This window comes from Odocoileus virginianus, chromosome 8 (genome assembly GCF_023699985.2).
Source record: "Odocoileus virginianus isolate 20LAN1187 ecotype Illinois chromosome 8, Ovbor_1.2, whole genome shotgun sequence".
In the NCBI taxonomy this organism is placed as follows: Eukaryota; Metazoa; Chordata; class Mammalia; order Artiodactyla; family Cervidae; genus Odocoileus; species Odocoileus virginianus.
The window spans coordinates 19,333,235-19,355,516 of NC_069681.1; the positions used below are offsets into that span (position 1 = coordinate 19,333,235).

The following is a 22,282-nucleotide window of genomic DNA, read 5'->3' on the forward strand; positions in this document are numbered from 1 at the left end:
CTCTATCACACACCTGCTGCTTCGCTGAAAGCAGACTCCTTCTGGGGGACCCAGCCTGAGCCAGGCTGCCAAGCTGAGGCCGTCAGGGCACCGTCCGCTCCCAGAGTCGCTCCCGAAGCAGCCACTGCCCTCGGGGGTTCTCCGTCTCATACTGGTCCTCCCCGGGGGACGCCGGGGGCTCCAGCGCAAAGAGCTCCGAGTCCCAGTCCATATCTTCTCCCGAGAAGTTGAAGAGGATCTGTCTGGAGCTCCCAAGGCTGGAAGGGAGGAATGAGGCAGAGGGCTTAGGTTTGGCTTGGCCGGTCACACAGGGAAAGGATGCTCTGATTTACCCTCCTGATGGAGCCTGTCGGATGCTCCCCTTGTGCTGGGACTCATGGAGGACAGATCTGTGTCATCGTAGGGATGTGGGGCGACCTGACCTTGGAGGGGAAGAATAGGAGATGAGGGGTGAGTCCTGGTTTAATATGTCCAGTACACGGTCCTTTATTATGGAGGAGGGAAAAGGCCGTTTAGAAAACCCCTGAACCCATCAGAGTTGGAGGGCTCTTGTAGAAACAAAGCAAGACAGGTGGGTGAGCCAAGACAGGCACTTCTATTGTGAGAGGTGAGCTCCCTGCAGAGTGGCCTGGGGTGGCCAGAGCAAGTGTGCACATATCTCTCTGAAGGAGTGAGTCCCAGGGATTTGCGAGTTAGAGATGGAAACTCGTCTTGGGAGAGGAGGACCTGCAGGGAAAGAGGCCAAGAGATGATGACAAGAGGGTCAGCACAGACCCGGCCAGGAAGAAGTCCTTCACCCCAGCCTGGTGATGCCTTTCTACTGCAGGACCATCTAATCGGTTCAGGGTTGGATCCCTCATGGTGCTATGCCTGCTTCAACCCCAAACTGTCATTAAAGATCTGTAGCTCACAGAGTATCAGTGATGTCTGGGGGAAACAGTGAGACAGGACGGACAAAGCATGAGGGCTAAGTGGCCAGAAAGGGAGGCAGATCCAGAGCTAAAAGGACATTTAAGGTTGGGGACAGACGTGAACCAAGCTAGAACATAAGTGTAAGCTGTTACAAAATTTTTAACTAAGACCTCCCTCCCCTCAAATAGGGAATAATTTTTCCATGCAGGATGGGGGTTCAGGGCACCTAAGAAGCACCCCCCCAAGAGTCTAGTGGACATGAGAGCATCTTGGTTACAATCTGTGGCCCAAACACTTACTCGTTTTTGCAGGCTTTGGGCTTAAATTTCAAAGTGCTGAAGGCCCCTTCCACAGCCTTGGGCAAGTAAATGGGGTGCCTCTCGAGTCTCCTCTGCGTGCTGATGGTCCGGCGCTCCGTGCTCCTCCGGAACTGGCCGGCCGTCGTGTGCCCCGCGACGTCCTCGGAGCGCCGTCGGGGCGCCCTGAGGATCCAGTTGGAGTGCAGGCTATGCCCCCGGGAACTGGTGGCCACTGGAAGACAGAAGCCAGGCCCGGGAAAGGGGGACTCACCGTGGGGAGGAGGGGGAGCAGAAGGTCACGGAGGGGGCAGCGGGGGCTGAGAACTCACAGTAAACACACAAGTGAATAGCAAATGCTTAGGAAGGCCAGGCTGCGCTAGCATGCTCTTGCTTAGTCTCTCAGTCACGTCCAATCCTCTGCGACCCTGTGGACTGCAGCCCGCCAGTCTCCTCTGTCCGTGGAATTCTTCAGGCAAGAATACTGGAATGGATTGCCATTTCCTTCTCCAGGAGATCTTCCCAACCCAGGGATCGAGCCCGGGTCTCCTGCCTTGCCGGCAGATTCTATACCGTCTGAGCCACCAGGAAGGCCCAGAGAGCTGAGCGAAGAGAATGATTCAACTTTGCAATTACGGGGCAGGGAGAAAATGCTCGAGTGTGTGTCTATTAAAGATAAGCACATAGACCTGTGTTTTCTCACTTGGAAAAATGCCCTCAATGTATTGTAAATTAAGGGAAAAGAGTGGATGAAAAAAATAGTCAAGAGATCTTATTTTTGTTTAAAAGGAATAATAAAATGAGTCTATGTTTAAATCTTTTTGAAAGAACATACACCAAATGTTAACGATGATTGTTATCTCTGGGTAGTAGAATTACAGGCCAAATGCTTCACTTTCTTCTTTATACTTTGGTATGTTGTTTGACTCACTTGATTCACAATGAACATATGTTATTCTTGTTATTAGAGAAAAACACATAAAGTCATCTCCATTAAAAAATTTTAACTCTGAAGATAACACTTATGTTCTCAATGGATGTGCGTGCTCAATCGCTTCAGTCACGTCCAATTCTTTGCAACCCCATCGACTGTAGCCCACGAGGCTCCTCTGACCATGGGATTTCCCAGGCAAGAATACCAGAGGGCATTGCCATGCCCTCTTCTCTAGGATATCTTCCTGACCCAGGGATTGAACCTGCATCTCCAGCGAGTCTCCTGCATTGGAGGCGGATTCTATACCACTGAGCCACCAGGGAAGCCCTGAGGGCCAATCAAAGGTTAAAGAAACTGACAATCAAATACTGGATGTGGGCTCAACTCATGAATGTGGTGGAGTTACCCGCTCTCCATCAGGAGGCAGCCAGTGATACACCTTGGCGAGGAGACGAGCATCACCTTCAACCTCACCCCACCCTCTCCAACAATCCAAGCTGGGCTTGAGCAAGCACCCTGGCACTCTCCCGCCCTCCACACCCTTGCAGAATGGTGGCCAGTGGGGGCCACAGAGGGAGCACTGGGGGGTGGGGTAGGGTGCAGAGGGGTGACAAATGGTAAAGGGTCAGAGTCAGGTCTAGCAAACAGTGCTGTCCAGGGCCAACCTACATAATCAAATATATAGGTCAAATATAAAATATATAGGTTAAATATAATTTGTCTATTCCCTTATTCCCTTGTCGCTCAGCTGGTAAAGAATCAGCCTGCAATGCAGGAGACCTGAGTTCGATCCCTGGGTTGGGAAGATCCCTTGGAGAAGGGAAAGGCTACCCACTCCAGTATTCTGACCTGGAGAATTCCACGGACTGTATATTCCATGGGGTTGCAAAGGCAGATGCAACTGAGCGACTTTCACTTTCACTTTCATTCCCTTTTCTTCTTTTTTCAATTCTGGTAACAGATACAAAACATAAAATGTACCCTCTGAGGGATCTTGTAGTGTACATTCAGTTGAGTATAGTCACATCATTGTGTGAAAGGTCTCCACAACTTTTTCATCTTGCAAAACTTATACTCTGTTCCCGTTTAACAATTCCCCACCTCACCCCTTGCTTAAAATGTTGCTCTATTGCTTTCCTTCAAGGAGCCTTAAAAATTCCACCCCACCTCAGCTGTGAAAAATGGACCACAGAGAAAGACTCAATGGTGTTCGACTCTTTGTGACCCCCTGGACTATACCTGCGTGCATGCATGCTCAATTATATCCAACTCTTTGCAACCCCAAGGACTGTAGCCCACCAGGCTCCTCTATCCATGAAAGAGTTCTCCAGGCCAGAACACTGGAGTGGGTAGCCATTCCCTTCTCCAGGCGATCTTCCCCTCCCAGTGGTGGAACCCAGGTCTCCTGCATTGCTGGCCGATTCTTTACCAGCTGAGCCACCAGGGAAACCCAAGAATACTGGAGTGGGTAGCCTATCCCTTCTCCAGTGATCTTCCCAACCCAGGAATCGAATCAGGGTCTCCTGCACTACAGGCAGATTCTTTATCAGCTAGCTACCAGGGAAGCCCCACAGAGAAGGAGTTTTTGTCCAAACAGGGCGTCAAGGGTTAAAGGGGGTACCCCAGTGTGGGGGAGGCCAAAGCCAGGACCCCAAGGCATAGAGCGAGCTCAGGGCCAGGCTCTGACTTGCAGATGAGAGTTGCCCCTTTATCGGGGAAGTCCACTCCGCAGACCCCACGCCACCCCCACCTCCTGCCCCCAGGGATGGCACTCACCATCGAAGTCCACGTCTTCATTCTGCAGGTCCACCTCCGCAGCCCGCGGCCGCTTCTCCGTATCCAGCTCTGCGATGATGGAGTCAAAGAAGGCGATGGCCTCCGCCACGTCCGCGCTGAACTGGGAGTACTGCTTGGGGGTGGGTTTCTGCTAGAGGTGAAGGGCAGGGGGAAGGGGCAGAGCGGCGTGAGCCAGCCAGCTCGGAGCGCCCTCCGCAAGGGATGCTGGAAAGGACCAAATGTTACTAAAACTAAACGTTTAAGTGACGTTGCGGGTTTAAACGCAAATTTGAAGAAGTGCCCCTGAAAGGAAGGTGGATACTCCAGAGCCACAGTTGCTATAGTCAGTGGATTTTCCGTGATCTCAAGGGGGGCGTGGTGGGGGGGGGGGGGTGTGGTATGAAAGGGTGAGTCTATCTGCCTCTGTCTTGGTCAGGGACTGTTACCTGCCATTAGGCAAAATAATCTGTCTTTCTTTGGACTGACCCCTGCAAATAAGCCCAATTAGGAGATTGTCCAGTTCCCCAGGGCAGGTGATGAGATGCTCACAGCAGCAAAGAGGGGATGAGATATGTTGAAAATAAAACACTCCCGGAAGAGGTGTCAGTAGGAAAAGTGGCCAAATTCGGGTTCAATCGTGGAATACACTGAAGACAAATTGGTACGATTGTTTGAAAAATGAAAACAGATATTAATACAATATAAAGTGTTTAAGAAATCTACTGAAAGTCAAACCAGGTTCCAGGTTCTGTCCTGATCCATTCTCCTTCAGGATATCCTCCTCCTCCTCCCCCCCACCTCCTCTTCATCGCCATCATTGTCTTCACAACAGCCCCCAGTCACCAGTGACTGGCATCATAGAAGTCCAAGCACTGTAGTGGACTTTGGGGGAGAACTCAGGACAAAAGGCACAGAATCAACATGTGAACTAATAAAAAAAACTCCCCAAAGAATGTAGGAAGTGAGAGAACTTGGGGAGGAAAAAGAGAAAATAGGTGTTAACCTGGGCTCTTTGGACCAAGTATAGTGTTCTTTTATTTTTTGTGTGCATTGTGAAAGTAGTGAAAGTCGATCAGTCGTGTCTGACTCTTTGTGACCCCATGGACGCATCTGTGGAGTTCTCCAGACCAGAATACTGGAGCAGGTAGCCTTTCCCTTCTCCAGGGGATCTTCCCAACCCAGGGATCAAACCCAGGTCTCTTGCATTTTAGGTGAATTCTTTACTAGCTGAGCCACAAGGGAAGCCCAAGAATACTGGAGTGGGTAGCCTATCCCTTCTCCAGGGGATCTTCCTGACCCAGGAATCGAACCGGCGTCTCCCGCATTGCAGGCAGATTCTTTACCAACTGAACTATCAGGGAAGCCCTTTTGAAAGTGGGAAGATATTAAAAATGAAAGTGATTTAATCACAGATTTGCATGTTAGGAAACTAATGGATGACATCTTTATACACGCATGAGATTTTGGTGAAATATATACATTTTTTGAGCAAACTCTGGAAGATAGTGGAGGACAGGGGAGCCCGGCATGCTACAGTCCATGGGGTCACAAAGAGTCAGACATGACTGAGTGACTGAACAACAAAAATGCATTTTATACCACTAGGGGACTTTTTTTTTTTTTTTTTTTGGCCATGCCACAGCTTGCAGGATCTTAGTTCCCTGGCCAAGGATCTAACCCATGTCCCCTGCAGTGGAATCACAGAGTCCCAACCACCAGACCACCAGCTAATTCCCAAAAAGCACCTTTAAATAGTGGATTTTTTTTTCCGTTTATATTTGTGAGAAGCATTCTTGGAGAAAATTTTTGAAGTACCTCAAAACATACTGAACCTTTTCTGTTAAAAGTGGAAAACTGTTCATATGTAGTTATCCTGCCCCGTTCGAAGAGCAAATGAAAATGAAGGGGGGGGGCAGTTAAAGCTCAATGACAAAGAGAACAAGAGAGAGGTTGTCAGTGAGAGAGATACCCAGGAGTTCCTGGCAAATGGAAAGCAGTTGAAGAGGAGAAATTGCTATAACAGAACAGAGGAACTTACTTTCCAGAGAGTCACGGGCATTGGGCGGCGCGCGGTGCAGAATTGGAAGCACTTGAGAAGGGGGACAACTGGACCCTGAAAACCAGAAATGTCCCAGATTCGGCAGGACCAGGAACTCCAAGGACTGGGATGGAAAACTAAGGGACTGGTTGACAGTCTATATGGACTCAGCGGGCCAGGCCACCCTCCCACAGTCAGATGACCGGAAGACTCATCTCTGGAGGCAGCTCCCTGTGTTTTCTCTTGCTAGTCCCTCTGCCTTGAACGCCTTACCTGACCAGCTCCTATCTGACCATCAGGACGTGGCTGAGACAGCTCTTTCTCCCTCAGACGGTGCTAAGCACCTGCATTTTTGAGCAGGCAGAGGCTGGTACCCTAGCCACGCCTGCAGAGAATGACAATTGCTCCTTTTTCCTTACTTCCAGTCACTTTCCCCCAAGCTCCCAAAGCCCCAGGCCACCCTGCCTCTTTATCCCATAAATACCTGAGCCCCTTGCTTTCCTGAAGGCAGATCTGGATTTGTCCCCCTTCTCCTCACTCGGCTGCCTTGTGGATAAGCCTTCTCTTTGCTGCAAACCCTGGCATCTCAGCGTTCGGGTTTCATGTGAATTAGGTAGACGAGCCTGGCTTGGTGACACCGAGGCTAACCTGCAAGTCCAGGTTCCCTGGGCCTTTTCAGGCCCTTCTTCAAACTCAGGCTCGCACAAGAGCTACATCAACTGAAGCTCAGGGTTTAGGGCTCAGGCCAAGATCACAGAAAATCTACTTTACAAAGTGGTGGTTGGGCAAAATGGGACTTCATTCACCCACACCATTGGGTGAGAGCCAAAATAGTTCTCCCTCTCTGAACTCAATACTCTTAAATAGAAGTGGATTGCCTTCCTTCCAATTTTGACTTTTCCTGGCCCAGAATTTTTCAGCTACTTCTTTGGAAAGGCTGCTACACACCTGCTTTCTGGGGCACCTGCTCAAGCTTGAGTGTCACAGGGCTCGTGTTCCTTCGGCCCCAGCAGCCCCAAGGCAGCGAGCTTTCTCTGAGAGCATCTGTATTGCATTGCCAACTCCACTCAAGTTTGCCTTTCACATTCAACCTTCAGCAGCCTTAAGGTCATCATTTTCCAAGCCTCCCTGTCTGACTCCTTCACAACAAGCCTGGGTCTCAGATTACTTTCCCCAGATGAAACCCTTGCACTTTTCCAAACCAAACTCCACTGTATTTCTCACTGTAATGTTTGAGTCCCCCAAGCAGGGTATTTTTCTGCATTTCACATCCACTCCCATCCTGCCTGGTCTCACCTGCCCTTTGGGTCCTTCAGCTTCTCCAGTCTGTTTACTTTCTCCTGGGATCTGTCAGCATTTGTCTCCAAGAGGCTTGGATGCTCCAAAACGAACATGCAGGTGTAAGCAGCAACATTTTGTCACAGGTTAGGGCAGGTTGGATAGGTTCTAAACCTACCCAAAGCCAAGAGGACCACCACGAAACATCGAGCCGCCTCCTCCCTTCTCTTGATCAGGGCCCACCCCCCTCACCTCCCCAGGGGCCACCTCACATGGCACCTCCTCTCTGACGCTTTCACTCTGAAGCAGAGAGACACGGGCACCGCTTCTCTGTTTATGTGGACAGCAACGTTGTATGAAACCCTCATAGCCGCACACCAGGCCCATGAATCTTTTTGGTTTTGAAGCTTTCATTTTGTTTTGGGGTATGGCCAATTAATAACACTATGATCTTTTCAGGTGAACAGCGAAGGGACTCAGTCATACACACACATGTATCCATTCCCACCCCAAACCCCCCTCCCATCCGGGCTGCCACCTAACATTGAGCAGAGAAGTTCCGTGGGCTATACAGTAGGTATAGGTCCTTGTTGGTTACCCATTTTAAATATAGCATATAAATATATACAGTGGGTACCTGACCTTCCCAAACTCCCTATCACTTCCCCTATCCTTCCTGCCAGCAACTACACGTTTGTTCTCCAAGTCTGTGAGTCTCTTTCTGTTTTGTAAGTAAGTTCATTTGCACCATTTCCTTTTAGATACCGCATATAAGGGATGTCATAGACAGACTTGTGATTCTCAACCTTGTCTATGAAATAGCTTTGGCAAATGATACTCACAGAGAGATTGTCTTTGGATAAATACTCATTGCCTTCTCTAGTGGCTCAGTTGGTAAAGAATCTGCCTGCAGCGCAGGAGACCTGGGTTTGAACCCTCAGTCGGGAAGATCCCCTGGAGAAGGAAATGGCAACCCACTCCAGTACTCTTGCCTGGAGAATCCCATGGACAGAGGAGCCGGGCTACAGTCCATGGAATCATGGAGTCCAAAGACTCAGACATGACTGTGCAACTAACTCTCTCTCTGTCATTGCCAACCACTACCTACATGACAGGCTGTAGGATACACCCAGCTTCCAACCTTCTTGTTGTTATTCTACCTATTTCTCTTTTAACACATCAGTGTGATTCAGGCCAGATGCTGAGATTAGGGAACTTCAAATAATGGGCTGTATCAGTGCAGATGGGCTGTCTTTCCATCTATGCATGTCAGGCACCTATTTCAGTGCCTGACACAGAGTAATTTGTTGAATGAATAAATGTATGCTGTATACATACCAACATCTAATGTTTATATTCTCCAACAGTTTTTATGACGCTAACTTATACCTTTGGATTTAACTTGACAAATTTTGAGAACTCTGTACCCCTTATTTTCATGGAGTGTTGATAATACAACCTTGAGCTAGTAACATCTGGAAATCAAAACATCAATGCATTGTGATGAAATTGCCAGGATCAGGTGTGGAACTGTCTGGCTGGACAGGAGAGACCATTTTCCCGTGGCTCATTCAGCGGGGTGAAATGAAATGTAAACCTGTTTAAATTTATCCATAAGCAATGTAATGGTCTCAAAAGAAACCCTTCAGGATAAACCTTAAAAGCTCAAATATACCCTCTTTGCTTCTGCCATCCTTGGAATGGTTCTTTACGATCAGACCCAACATTATTCTTATCCCTTTTATATCACAACACCTATGGAAATGTGTACCCATCATTGAAGAGGGGTCCATGATAAAAAGAATGGGAGCTTAAGAAACAAGAACTGTATATGGCACAAAGGAACCTATCTACAAACCACAAACAGACTCACAGACATAAAGAACGGACGCGTGGTTGCCAAGGCGGAGGGAGGTGGGAAGGACTGGGAGTTTGGGATTAGCAGATGGAAACTCTTAGATATAGGATGGATAAACAACAAGGTCCTACAGTACAGCACAGGGAACTATATTCAATATCTGGTGATAAACCATAATGGAAAAGAATATTAAAAAGAATGTATACATGTGTATTACTGAGTCACTTTGCTATGCAGCAGAAATTGGCACAACACTGTATGTCAACTATACTTTGGTAAAAAAAAAAAAAATAAGAACTATAGATCTGACAAACAATTTGGGGAAAGGTATAATCACTGACATTTAAATACATAGGTACACACGTCCACATCCACATTTTCAATAGATAACCTACTGGTAGACTTGTCAGAGCTGAACAACAACCAAATAGTGATGTAGACAATACAGCTGAGAAAATCAGACCAAAAAGATAAAAAGGAGGGGCAGGGATTGTCACAAACTATAGTGTAGCTAAACCTGGCAATTACCTCTTTTAGCTAAGTGTTGCAATCATTTTGGAAGCATAGCTGTACCTCTTCTGTGTACAGAAGGCTGCAGACTCACAGTCCTGCAAGCTGTCTTTTTTCTCTAGCATTACCATCTGAAAGCCGTTGTTTCCTTTGCTAGTACCTGGCACCTCCTCCCTTCCTCCCGTTAAAGGTCACCTACGTGATCCTTTCACTTTAGCAAAACAGTAAGTGAATGTTTTTGCTCACACTTAGGAAACTCTGCGAAGCCTAACTAATAGAACTGAATTAATAGCCTCAAAGCATAGTATAAAACTCTTCACACATGATAAGTGAAACATTACAATCCAATGAGAGAAGGGATAGATTTGTCAATAAATGGTGTTGAGTCTTTGCTATCTGGGAAAAATTTCAAATAGGATTCTCACTTCCTACTATGCATAAAAATAAATTGTTGATAGAGATAAGAGGGTTGGGGTTTTTATGGAACTATTAAAAAAAAAAGGAAAGTGGCAAATATGTAACTGACCTTGAGATGTACAAGGGCTTTCTAAGCATGAAACAAAGAAATATCAAAGACAAAAGCTGACATGTTTAACTACATAAAAACTGGTAGTATTTTTAATGATAAATAAAGTTGTACTGTCAAGTAAAATTAAACAATATATAAATCTGAGAAAATATTTTTAACCATGTGGCAGACAATGCTCACATTCTTGATGTGAATCCATATAGATTAAAAAAAATTTTGCTAGAGCCAAAAATGTATAAAGACATGAATGGGCAATCCATTACTCAAGAGTACACATTAGTTTGATAAAACAAGAGGGTCATTCTTTGCTCAAGCAATAATTCAAAAAAAGTACATAAGATAGTTCTGCTTATCTATTAAATCAATAGACTTTAGAAATTATTGACACTACTTGGTGTTAATAAAATGCAATAAGAGCTTTCTAATTCACTGTTGATTAAAGCATAAATTATAAAATATTTCTGGAAAACAATATGTAGAAGAACCTTTAAAAATGAATGACTTTTACCTTTTGACCTATTAATCACACTATGGAATAACTGTCCAAAAAATGCCTTTATAGACAGAGTAAGATGAATTCATTCATAATGTTTAACAATTGTTTAAAGGGCTGTGAGTTAAATTTTTGCCATTAAAACTGAAGTTTTCAAAAACAAGTTAATGATAGAAAAGAACCCAAAATATAAATGATTTAAAAGTATATGGTATATGCCAAATTTAGTATATTTATACATATACATACATAAAGGTTGCTAAATTCAGGAACTAAAAAAACTTAATGGCAGTTAAATCTTAATTTTACATAAGCTATAAATTTTTGGTATTAATATATACCAAATATATGGACATAATTATATTTTAAAAATCCATCATTTATCTGAAATCCAAATTTAAATAGACATCCTCTATTTTATCTGGCAACACTACTATATATATCTATAACTATATAAGAAATAAATGAAAGAAAATATATTTAAACATTTTAGAGTGATTATTCTGAATGATATGGTTCTAAATTATTTCAATTTTCTTTAACTTTTCTGTGTTTTATAAATTTTGTTTAATGAGTAAATATAACTTAGAAAAAAATGTTTACCAAAAAACAAAAATGTCCTTTTGATGGTAAACTCTGATTCATTACACATGGGATGCTTTAACTATTAGGATATCATTTCATCTGAATACACCCAAATATATTCTACTCTATTAAAAACAAAAGATAATTTTCCATTCACTGAAAACTATAGACCTATTACTTTTCCAAGTCACCCATAAACCTTTCAGTTTTCTTCTTAAATTACAACTGGGGTTTCTTAGCTTATTTGTTTATTGAGTTACAGTGTACCTGGAGCTTCACTAGAAGCTGGAGATAAAAAGATAAATAAGACATGGTGACTCCATTCAAGGAGCTCGTGGCCAGCAGCAGACACAGCAAATGAACAGACAATTACAGTGCTGCGGGCTGAGTGCTAGGTGCTGGAAGCTAAGTGCTGAGTTAAGGGCCAGACCCAAAGAAGGGAGAAATCCACTGTGTTAGACTTGAGGACATGAGAAATGGCCTCCTGGGGCAGTGATTTCTCTGCTGTGTTAAAAGACAAGAAGTTAGCCGGGTGAGTGGAGTGTAGTGGAGAGGAAAATGGGAGGAAGGAGTGCTGTTTCTAAGCTGAGCAAGCAGCAGGTGTCTGGAAGATAGATTGGGGATATAATTACCCATCTTGTGATCTGACTGAGAGGGGCTGCAGGAATTGGATACTCTGTTATCAATCATTATTTTACTGTCTGTCATCTTCTGGGGAACTCTGCCAAGCATAATAGAAATTCTTTGCAGTTCATACTGAATGTTTACTGCCGTTTAACTCTGGCAACCAGATACAGGCCCAGTACTAGAGACCTCCAGTAACTGATGCTCACAGAAAACCTGCACTTTCATACCACCATGTTTGCAGAAACTCCCCCCAACAGAACTGAAAAATAATTCCCAATGGTATATGGGAATCCAGGACCTGCTTTCCCATCCCATATGCCATTTATAGATGGATTATTTAGAATCTTCTTAAGTGAATTGGATTCAGATCTTTCTACCGTAGAGGAGAAAAAAAAATCCATTTGCTGTTGATGTGGTCTTATTTCATGAACCAGGATTGAACAGCCAATGACAGAAGATTTATTCTGAAAGCTATCTATTATCAGAGCAAAACTACTTTAAATAAAAATCAATCACATTTGGCAGGCATTCTCCAGAATTCCCCTGGTTCTATTTAAATTATTCTTGTAGCAAATGAATTTCTTTAGTTGGGGGGTGGGGGTGGAAAGGGGATTGGTGCTGGGAGAGGTGTACATTGAATAGCTGGTTCATTTATCCAGGCAGACATATGGGGAATCCAAGCTGCTCAGAGCTAGATGACACACGGAAATAATGACATTTCTTCTGACTGGGGTAGGTGACCAGGAACCTTAGCTTTGGAAAATATTTCCTCCCAAACCTTCTGGGCAAAGTTTCTTGAGTGCATTGCAGCCAACCGCAAACTGCCTCCCTGGTAGCCCAGACACTGTGGTCCACTCAGGTCCCCTTGGGGGGCTCAGTTCTCACAGAGGGATGCCGGCTGTTCACCTGTTCATCTGGCCCTGAAAACGTGGGGAGCAATCCTCAGTGAATCCCCCCAAGTGCTGACAAGCACTCCGGACAAAATCAGTGTAATCTCAAACTTTTCCTCCTCACCTCCCATCAAAACCCAAGCTCCCTGGCGGTTCAGGGGTGAAGACTACGCACTCCCAATGCAGGGGTTCGCTCCCTGGTCAGGAAACCAAATCCCATGCACTGCAATTAAGAGTCCACAGACCGCAACTAAAGATCCCGCAAGCTGCAACGAAGACCTGGTGCGGCCAGATAAATAAATAAAAATAAATATTTGAAAAAGCCCAAGCTCATGGACTGTTGGAAAGGAAGGAGGTTCTCACAACATGGATGAACCTTGAAAACACTATGCTAAGAGAAAGAAGCCAGTCACAGATGGACAAGTACTGTGCCATTCCATTTATATGAGGTTCCTAGAATAGGTAAATTCACAGAGACAGAAAGTAGAACACAGAAGTCGAGGGGAAAGGGAAAATGGGGAGTCACTGCTTAATGGGACCAGACTTTGTGTCTGGGCTGATGAAAATTTTCTGGGAATGGATAGTAGTGGGCTACACAGCATTATGCTTAATGCCAGGGAACTGCACACTTAAAAATGGTTCAAATGGTAACTTTTAATTTTTTTGGTAAATTTTAATTTTTTAAAGAATTTTAAAGAGAGTTATATTTTTAAGAAATAAAAGAGAGTTGTCAAACATTTTATAAAAACATTCTCCTAATTCCTAAATGAAGTATTTTTAGAGCCTCCATGACCTCTTAAAGGAATGTATTTTCTAGTTTCTACTAATTTACTTTCGAAAAGCATCCTAAAAATATGTTAATTAGGGCTTACTGTCTTTGGGCTGAATTATCATGGGTCTATATAAATGATCATTTGGAAAAGCTTACAGAAAGCTCTGGGGTAAAGAGCTCTGATTTCTGTCTGGCAGTTAACCATTTGATATTACACAGGGTTGCACATTTTTCTTTAAAAGAAATGTCTATTATATCAAAGAAAAGCACTTAATTTCATAATTCATTGACTGTGATAGACTTCATTACCCATAATCTGAGGCCACTGAAAAGCAGTCATTTAAGGTGCTATGAAATGCCACACTGAACATGGTAAATACTGTGTTATGCTTATTTTACCACCCCCTCAAAAAAAAGGCCAAGCTTGAGAGAAAGTGATGTGTTAGGAGGAGGAGTGAAAAGAGAGAAGGGAATTAACCCAGAGACCTCCGGCAACTTGAAGACATTACCATGGGAACAAGGTGAGGGGGGAAACACGCCAAGGCTGAGGCCAGTCTTGTTCCAGACCAGACCCCAAAGCAGGCTGAAGGAGAGCAATTTGCTACCCAAAGTGCTGGGATGGGGGGGGAGTGGAAACAGCGAGAAACACAGCAGGACAGCTTTTAACTTCTCACGGGCTTTTTCTCTCAGAGGGTGCACCACATCTTTAGGGGACTTTGACAGAGATTTTGGAAGGGCGTGTGGTTCCCCCCAACCCACATGCCTCTGGCATTTGAATCCTCCACTGGGTCCAGAAGGACCGGCAGGAATTACACAGCCAGACCCCTTCCCGAGTTCCTCACTAGGACACATGTCTTGTGCCACTTGGCGGTCACCTGCAAGGGCTCTGAGAAATCACCTCCAGAAATCTGCATCCTGGGTCACTGCCTGCCTTTCCCACGAGAATGATCATCCATGAGAATAAGAACTTTGGCTCGTTTAGCAGCATCTTGAAGAGTTCCTGACACATAGTCTGTGCTCAATAAATATATGTTGTTAAGTGAAGGAAGGAATGATACACTCATTGATGAATTGTTACTAAAATATCAGTGAGGGCATATTACAAATGACATCACCCATGGTTCCCCATATCAGATCCTCTATGAGAAAGTTTAGAATTTAAGACTGGGAAAAATCTGGATTCCTCTAAGCAATAGGTATGGTTCTTCCTCTTAGTTAGAATTTTGAAATAAATCCTGCTCTTTTTACGTTGTAGCTCCCAGGAAGTGCAAAGCCAAATGCAGCTGTAGGATTTGCATGTTTTCTTGAGCTGTCTTGATTTTCTGTGGATGCTTTTTCTCTCCCAGCTTTCCAATGTCTGTTGGCACCTTATGCTGCTGGTATATGAATCCTCTCAGACCCTCTGTAGAATGATTAGGAAGTAAGGAAGTATTTCTGCTGAAATGATTTGAAGACACGGTACCTATTCATTATGAAAATGCTTTTATAGCTGTACTCACACTCTCTCCCCAGCTTTCTCCCTAGTACACAAGTTGACAAAACAAACTCAATATTTCAAGGATACAGAGACCACAGGGCTTGTGGTCTCAGGTGGTGCTAGTGGTAAATAACCAACCTGCCAAAGCAAGAGACCCAAGAGATGTGGCTTCGGTCCCTGGGTCAGAAAGATCCCCTGGAGGAGGGCATGGCAACCCACTCTAGCATTCTTGCCTGGAGAATCCCAGGGACAGAGGAGCCTAGCAGACTACAGTCCAAGGGGTTGCAAAGAATCGGACATGACTGAAGCAACTTAGCACACACCATGCACAAAGTGCCTGGGGGGAATCTAACCGGAGCCGAGAACCGCAGGCCAGTCAAGCTGGAGAAGAGTCCAGAAGCCATGGTGATCCCTCTGTCATTGGAGGTGACCACAGAGGAGGAGGTGGCCCCAAAGGAGGGTGTCAGGCCCCCAAATCTACAACTGGCTGGCTGCAGGATCAGTACCCATACCTGAGAGTAGGATACTTCATATGGGCCCCAACACTGACCTACTTTGAGAGTTCAAATGGTTATTTAAACTGCTCCCACATGGGATAAAATGCAGACAGTTGAAACCAGTTGGGTGAGGCCAGGCCCTAGAGATCTGATAACAGACCAGCTGGTCAGTGTTAATGGGACTTGCAGGCCTGCAGGACACTCTGGGGAGGCAGCCAGGATGGGGTAGGAGCTGAGAGGGCAGAAAAGGCCTGCTCTGAACACCTTAGAGCTCAGGAGAATGATTGATGGGGATTTGAAACAGCCTCAAACTTCAGACATTAAAAAAAAATTTAGGGAACAAAGGAACAAGTAACAATGAGATTTGGGTCTTAGCAAAATCTGGTCACCGAGCCTCAGCTTGTTCTTCTGTGATCCCAAGGGACTTTCTCCCCCCTTCTCTTCTGGCATTATTGGAATCACCTCCAAAAAACATAATGTGTACAAACACTGTGATAAGTACAAGTGAAAGTGTTAGTCACGCAGTCACGTCTGACTCTTGCGACCCCATGGACTGTTGTCCATCAAGCTCCTCTGTCCATGGAGTTCTCCAGGCAAGAACACTGGAATGAGTAGCTATTCCCTTCTCCAGGGGATTTTCCCGACCCAGGGACCGAACCCAGGTCTTCTTCATTGCAGGCAGATTCTTGACCATCTGAGCCACCAGGGCAACCATAAAATGCAGGTCCTTCCCCTCACTGATTTCCTGCTTGGTCTGCCTGGGCAGGAGGACTCCAGTGCCCAGCAAAGTTGTCATTCAGTCTCCTGGAGTCACAGACTCTCTCTGAGGCTGTGACCAGGTCCCCTGAGGACCTGAGCACCCCACACAGACAGAGCAAATCCTCCCAATGTTTGCTTTTCACTGGGACTTTCAGATGTGATTGTAATAATAAAAGCAACAACAATAACTTGCTGAGGAGTGAAGTGTTGAAGTGATGTGCTGTCACGCAAATGTCATAAAAGCCTTCTCTCACCCAGGGAGTGGGCAGTAAGTGACAGGCAAACTGTTAGCCTGAAGACCAAGCCCAAGCCCTCCTTGTGGGCTGCTCTGGGGATGCCAGAAACTGTACCCCCACCGCCCAGGCCTCCACGCAAAAACTCAGCATGGGACCAACCCTTCCCAGGCCTGGGAGATGGCCATGGCGACTCTCTGAGGTCTTGGAGCTGGTGCCCAGAACACGCAGATTAATTGAGCTGTGCTTGGATGAGCCAGGGTTCCCACTCGCCTCTTGGAAAAATGTTTTTGTCCATAGTATTTCTTGGGGGCACTTCAGAGAAATTGAAAAAGTGTTAGTTGTTCAGCCATGTCCGACTGATCCCAAGGACTATAGCCCACCAGGCTCCTCTGTCCATGGGATTCTCCAGGCAAGAATACTGGAGTGGGTTGCCATTTCCTCCTCCGGGGCATCATCCTGACCCAGGGATGGAACCCTGGTCTCCTACATCGCAGGCAATTTCTTTACCATCTGAGCCACCACGGAAGCCCACAGTGGCACTTACCTTCATTTCTTTGGCGGCGGACTTCTTTACGGCCCTGGAGGATTTCGAGGAGGTGGAGGAGACGCCCGGGGCGCGGCTGGGCTTCAGGTCGTTGAGGCTGCTAAGGTACTTCTTGCGCAAGGCCAGCAGCTCCTGTAAGTAGTGCAGGCAGTCCTGGGTGCGCGAGAGCATCCACGCGCGGTCCCCCTCCCGCTGCAGGTAGTACAGGCTGGTGTCCATGCTGCCGGCGCTCCGGTATTTCTTTAAGGACTCGCTGAACTTCTCGCCGTGGTCCCCGACCACGTACACGGAGCTGGTGCGGATCAGCCTGACGGCGGGGCTGGGGCTGTGGTAGTGAGGGCTTTCTGCCACCTCTGCCTTCCTGTGCTGGCCGGAGTGAAGGATGGAGTGGAGCTTTCTGAGCATGGTGCTGGGTTTCTCTCTGTGGGTGCCTTCCAGCTGCCTGCGCGGCGCCACTTGATCTAGCTGCGGGCGCGGGAGCCAACCTGCAGGACTGCCCCCATCTGCCTTCCCCGGGGCCCCTGAGTCCCGGAATCCCAGCGAGTGTGGGCTCGGTCAGGCGGGCAACCCGGGCATCTCTCATGGGGGAAACTTTCACATCCAATAACCAAGATGCCATAAACCACCTGAGGACTTGAGGGAGCAGCGCCCTGAGCTTTAAAAGCAAGCTCCCTGACTGGCTTGAAGCACCCCAGGGGGCAAATACCTTCCTCGCTGTTCCATCAAAGGTTCCAGCTGGATGGGGAACGTGTGACGCACGTTTCCCTGCTCAGATATTTTCTCTCCTTTCCCTTTTGCATTTCTGGATGTGGTCTCACTCGGTTTGACTGGATCTTGCTGTGGGTTTTTAGGTTTCCACCTCTTTTGAGCTGGCCCTGGTCCTGAATTCCCCGTGGCCAAAATGCCTGAAACCCTACTTTGTAAAGACAGCGCTAAGCCAAAAATAGCATGTTGCTGCAGGTAATATCCAGTCCCCCTGAGATGCGCCTGGGTGGACACAGCCAGGACCTTTGGTAGGAGGCTCTCAGATCCCTGATAAGCTGGACTCTGAGGAGCATCCCAGCGACCTGGAGGTGCCTCACCCTGCGTGCGGTAAGGAGACCTCACTGCTGTTACCGGATAGCAGTCTATTGTGGAGACAGGAGGATTCAGATATCTTACCACAACTTTCTGCACAAAAGCCTCAGAGAGCTGAGGGTGGCCACATGTATGGGGCAAATCGCTTTCTTTAGCTTGAACACATTTTCATTTAAATAAGAATCGCTATGTATGTATGCTCAGACGTGTCTGACTCTTTGTGACCCCATCGACTGTAGCCCAACAGGATCTTCTGTCCACAGAATTTTCCAGGCAAGAATACTAGAGTGGGTTGTCATTTCCTACTCCAGGAGATCTTCCCAACCCAGGGAGCGAATCACGCCTCTCGGGTCTCCTGCACTGGCAGGCAGATTCTTTACCATTGGTGCCAACAATCTCAGGGAGATTACCTCTAGAATTTTTCCCAGCCAAATGCTACATATCATTATTGCATTCATTTTTCTACACAGTCTATTTCTCTCCCAAACTTCAGAGAACTGAAGCCTGAAAATCTCCAGCACAGGCATTTTGTTAAGCTAAGATGGGCGTCAGAGGAAACTATGAGCCCCTGGAAATTGTAGTAAATGTTATGAGATATACACTTTAGCATGGTTTAGTTTGCTGGGGGGGGGGGGGATTTTTTTTTTTTCTTTTTGAGTAAGAAAATGTTCATGACTTTATCAGATGTTCAAAGAGATCTGTGATACAAAAAAAATTTTAATGTTGATATCCTGCTCTAGAAAAATAACCATGACTTTGAAAGTGTAACCAGAAAAGGACATTATAAATGTATTCTTCTTGAGCGCATCCTCCACGTGTGACATTCTGCCAGGCACAGTGATGAGATGGTCTCAAATATGTAGGCACATCTATGCTTTACATCTGTGGAGTGTGCTGGAGCTAATGAACCAGTTCCCCAGGTGTTAATTTATGGATTCCTGGTGGCTTCCTCAAGAAAGAAGCATCCTTTCCACCATCATAATTATGGGTCCTCAATTCACAAATGAGAAGGTGAGCCTGGAGGGGTTAGGAGACTTAGTGAAGGTCTGATCAGGAGACTGAGAAACTAGTCCTTAAACCCATGGCCCCAGCTTCTAACCCAGTGTGCTGGTCCCACTGCTCTTTGGTTCTAGGAGCCCTGAAGGCAGGCACGCCAAGGTCTCCTGGGTGTGTGTGTAGGGGGTCTCTACCCATCCCACATCTCTGGCTTTACATAGACACAGTATCCAAGTATCCACAATGGACAGGAGCTCATAGAATTCCTTCTCTGAGAAACCCAGGGTCTATGACCCCACTGCCTTTCTTGGTAGCTTGCTGCAGTGGGCTTTATGATGATACTTACTCCACATGGATTGAGACAAAGTTTAAATAGATAAACAATGAAGTCTAGGGACTTCCCTGGTGGTCCAGTGGTTAAGACTCTGTGCTTCCACTTCAGGGGCACAGGTTCAATCTCTGGTCAGAGATCAATCCCAAATGCCACTCAGCAAGGCCAAAACAACTTTTTTTTTTTTAATGAAATCTGATCTCTATCATACTTAGAATGTGATAAGAACCTAACCTCTATCTTTATATCTATTCTCCCCCACTCTACCCCTGCCTCCCAGCTGGATTCTTCCTGAAGTCCAGACTTGGGAGGAAAATGGAGAGACTATTAAAGCGACATCACTTGCCAAGCAGTTCGTGAATACCAGGGGCATGAAAGAAGCAGCACGACCCAGTCAGCTGACTGTCCCACCTCCTGTCCCACACCAGCCACCTTCTCACTAGAGCTCCCCCTGAGGGGGCCGAGGGGGGCAATGCTCTCTCCCTGCAAAAGCACTTGTCATCTCTGCTCAAGAAAATTCATCCCAAGAGGCAACTGCTTTTACACCATATTAGATTTTCTCATGGCCTCACTAGAAGGAATGGATGGCCTGTGAAGAGGGTTTTGAGGAAACTACAGATGTACATCAGATCTTAAGCTAGGCATCACAGACTTGATTCTTCCCTTGCATGGAGAACACTGGGCAAGCACCTAGGTGGGGAACAGTGAAGGGCCTGAGTCCACACCCCCAGCCCAGCCCCTCCACACCAGTCCCACTGAGGACTGGGAAACAGCCTGCTGTTCTTGGAAACCAAACCTGCTCTCTGTGTAGCTAGCAAGAGCCTTGAGGCTTGGCCAGGACCCCAGAGACTGAGCATAAGGCACCTTGTTATAAGAAATGTTGCTTTATTTCAGGATTCCTCAAACCCAAAGGGCAGTATCCTAGCACAGTGCAGAGCAGTCCAGAAGGGCCTGCTCTGTATCGTTGCTGAGATGGCAGCTGTGGGCAGAAAGGGTGTAGGAGGATGATCGAGCTTCTCTCTGCTCCCAGGGGAGCCTCATTTGTGCTGCTGGAGACCTAGGGGATGCTCACGGCCTGGTGGGCAGGGCAGGGAGGTAGGGAAGAATGCGAGCGTGGGCCTCGCTCAGATGCGATCTGACTCCCAGATCTGCCACCGACCAGCTTGGAAACATTACTTCAATTCTGAGCTTCAGTGTTCTCATCTTCATGACACAGGTAAGTAGATGTCACCGATGTCATGGAGTTTTTGGTCATGATTAAATGAGGTAATACAGAAGAGGACTTCACAGGGCATATTTGCTCAATCAAAAGTAGCAATTAAAACTTGTGTAATAAAAGTATGATTACTACTACTTCTATTTTGTACCACCCAGGTGCCAAACTATTGTTCTGGGGCAAATATTTTGCATTCAGGCCTCTCATCCTTCAATATTTGTAGAGATCAAGGGCCCAGATGGACCACTCTTGATAATGATGAGCTTAGAAATTGGCAGGTTAGCCTGCTTCCCTGAATGATGCTGAGCTTCACTTCCTGAGAGGCTAGTTGTCCTGAGCAACCTTCCTGCACATGGCCAGGCACCCCATCCCCTTCCCTTCCCTCCCCGACAGGGAGCTCCTTGGCTATTGTCAAGGTAGGATCAGGGATGATCCCAGTGGGACTTGCATCTCAAAGCAGTTGCCTCTTCAGCCCCACCAGGCTGCAACTGCGATTTCTCTAAAGAATCCAGAGTGAAAGAAAACACTCTGTATGCTTGCCCCGTGTCTGGAAATCCCTTTGGCTGTATCCTTAACAGGAAAGCCATTCTGAATGGGCATTTCCCAAAAGGCAGACTTTAAAAAAAAAAGTGGAAAAGAGGCAGGAAGGGGGAGGGGATAGAGAGGAAGAAGGGAGAAACTGAGAAAAGGGAGAGATCGAATCGTCTGTGCTGAATATTTAATAGAGGGTAAGATTACAAAGTTCGACAACGTGTATCCCGTGTCACGCCGGTCCATTTGCACAGCCTGCTGGAACATTCTGAATTCTGGTTGTGCTGTGAATTGTGAGGAAAAGCATTTCCCCAGGAGACCAGCTCCTCTGGCTCATGCAGTGCCTCTGGACCTCTGTCCAGTGGAACACAACCCTCTGGGGGTCAGAGCCACTCCTGTGCCGTTGGGCTCAGTCCTCTACCTATGGAGACAGAAACAGAATGCCAGCAGGTGGCTTCACTGTTCCTTCTTACTTTAACATGCTTGGGAATCCTTTAAAAGTGTGCCTGTAAGTAAAGGGAAATGGCAACCCACTCCAGTATTCTTGCCTGGAGAATTACATGGACAAAGGAGCCTGGCAGGCTACAGTCCATGGGGTGGCAAAGAGCTGGACGCGACTTAGTGACTGAGCATGCAAGTAAACATCAGCTCCTCTGAAGTTTACCAGACTGGAAGAAAGCAGCATCATGCCTAAGGCCACAGAGGGCTGGTGGCTGCACTTGTGTCCTGCCCTGGAAGGAAACTGCTATTAATGGAAAGCAGAGTGGGCATGTCTGAGGAAGGCCGGAATTAAGCTGGATTAAGACCACAGGCAAGTAATGAGAAACTGTGCTGGAGAAAGATAGACTGGGGAGTGAAAGTGGCATGAAGCAGTTAGAGGAAACTTGGAGGCCAAGTCAATAATTTGGGGTTTAATTCAACTGACTATTCTTTGTCAGAGTCTCCCTTACATGATTTAGAAAGGCTGCCCTCTCTAGGCCCGGCAAGAAGTCCTCACTGGCTCCCTTAGCCGGATCCCCTGGTGCAGTGCACAACCCCTACAACTGTATATGACAACCCTGACTGGATAAGAACTTAGTGGACGATGGTGTGGCAAATGGGATTTTCAGAAAATTCCATT

At 46.5% G+C, this 22,282-nt stretch overlaps 1 protein-coding gene across 1 annotated transcript; it reads right to left on the reverse strand.

Annotated features, from left to right (window-relative positions):
- Positions 1 to 82: 82 nt before the first annotated feature.
- Positions 83 to 17,416, reverse strand: C8H13orf42 (chromosome 8 C13orf42 homolog). Its single transcript, XM_070471135.1, has 4 exons — positions 17,012 to 17,416; positions 3,919 to 4,066; positions 1,212 to 1,443; positions 83 to 257 (listed from the first exon to the last, which is right to left on the reverse strand). The coding sequence occupies exons 1-4, from the start codon at positions 17,414 to 17,416 to the stop codon at positions 83 to 85; spliced, it is 960 nt and encodes a 319-aa protein (XP_070327236.1).
- Between the last annotated feature and the right edge of the window lie 4,866 nt (positions 17,417 to 22,282).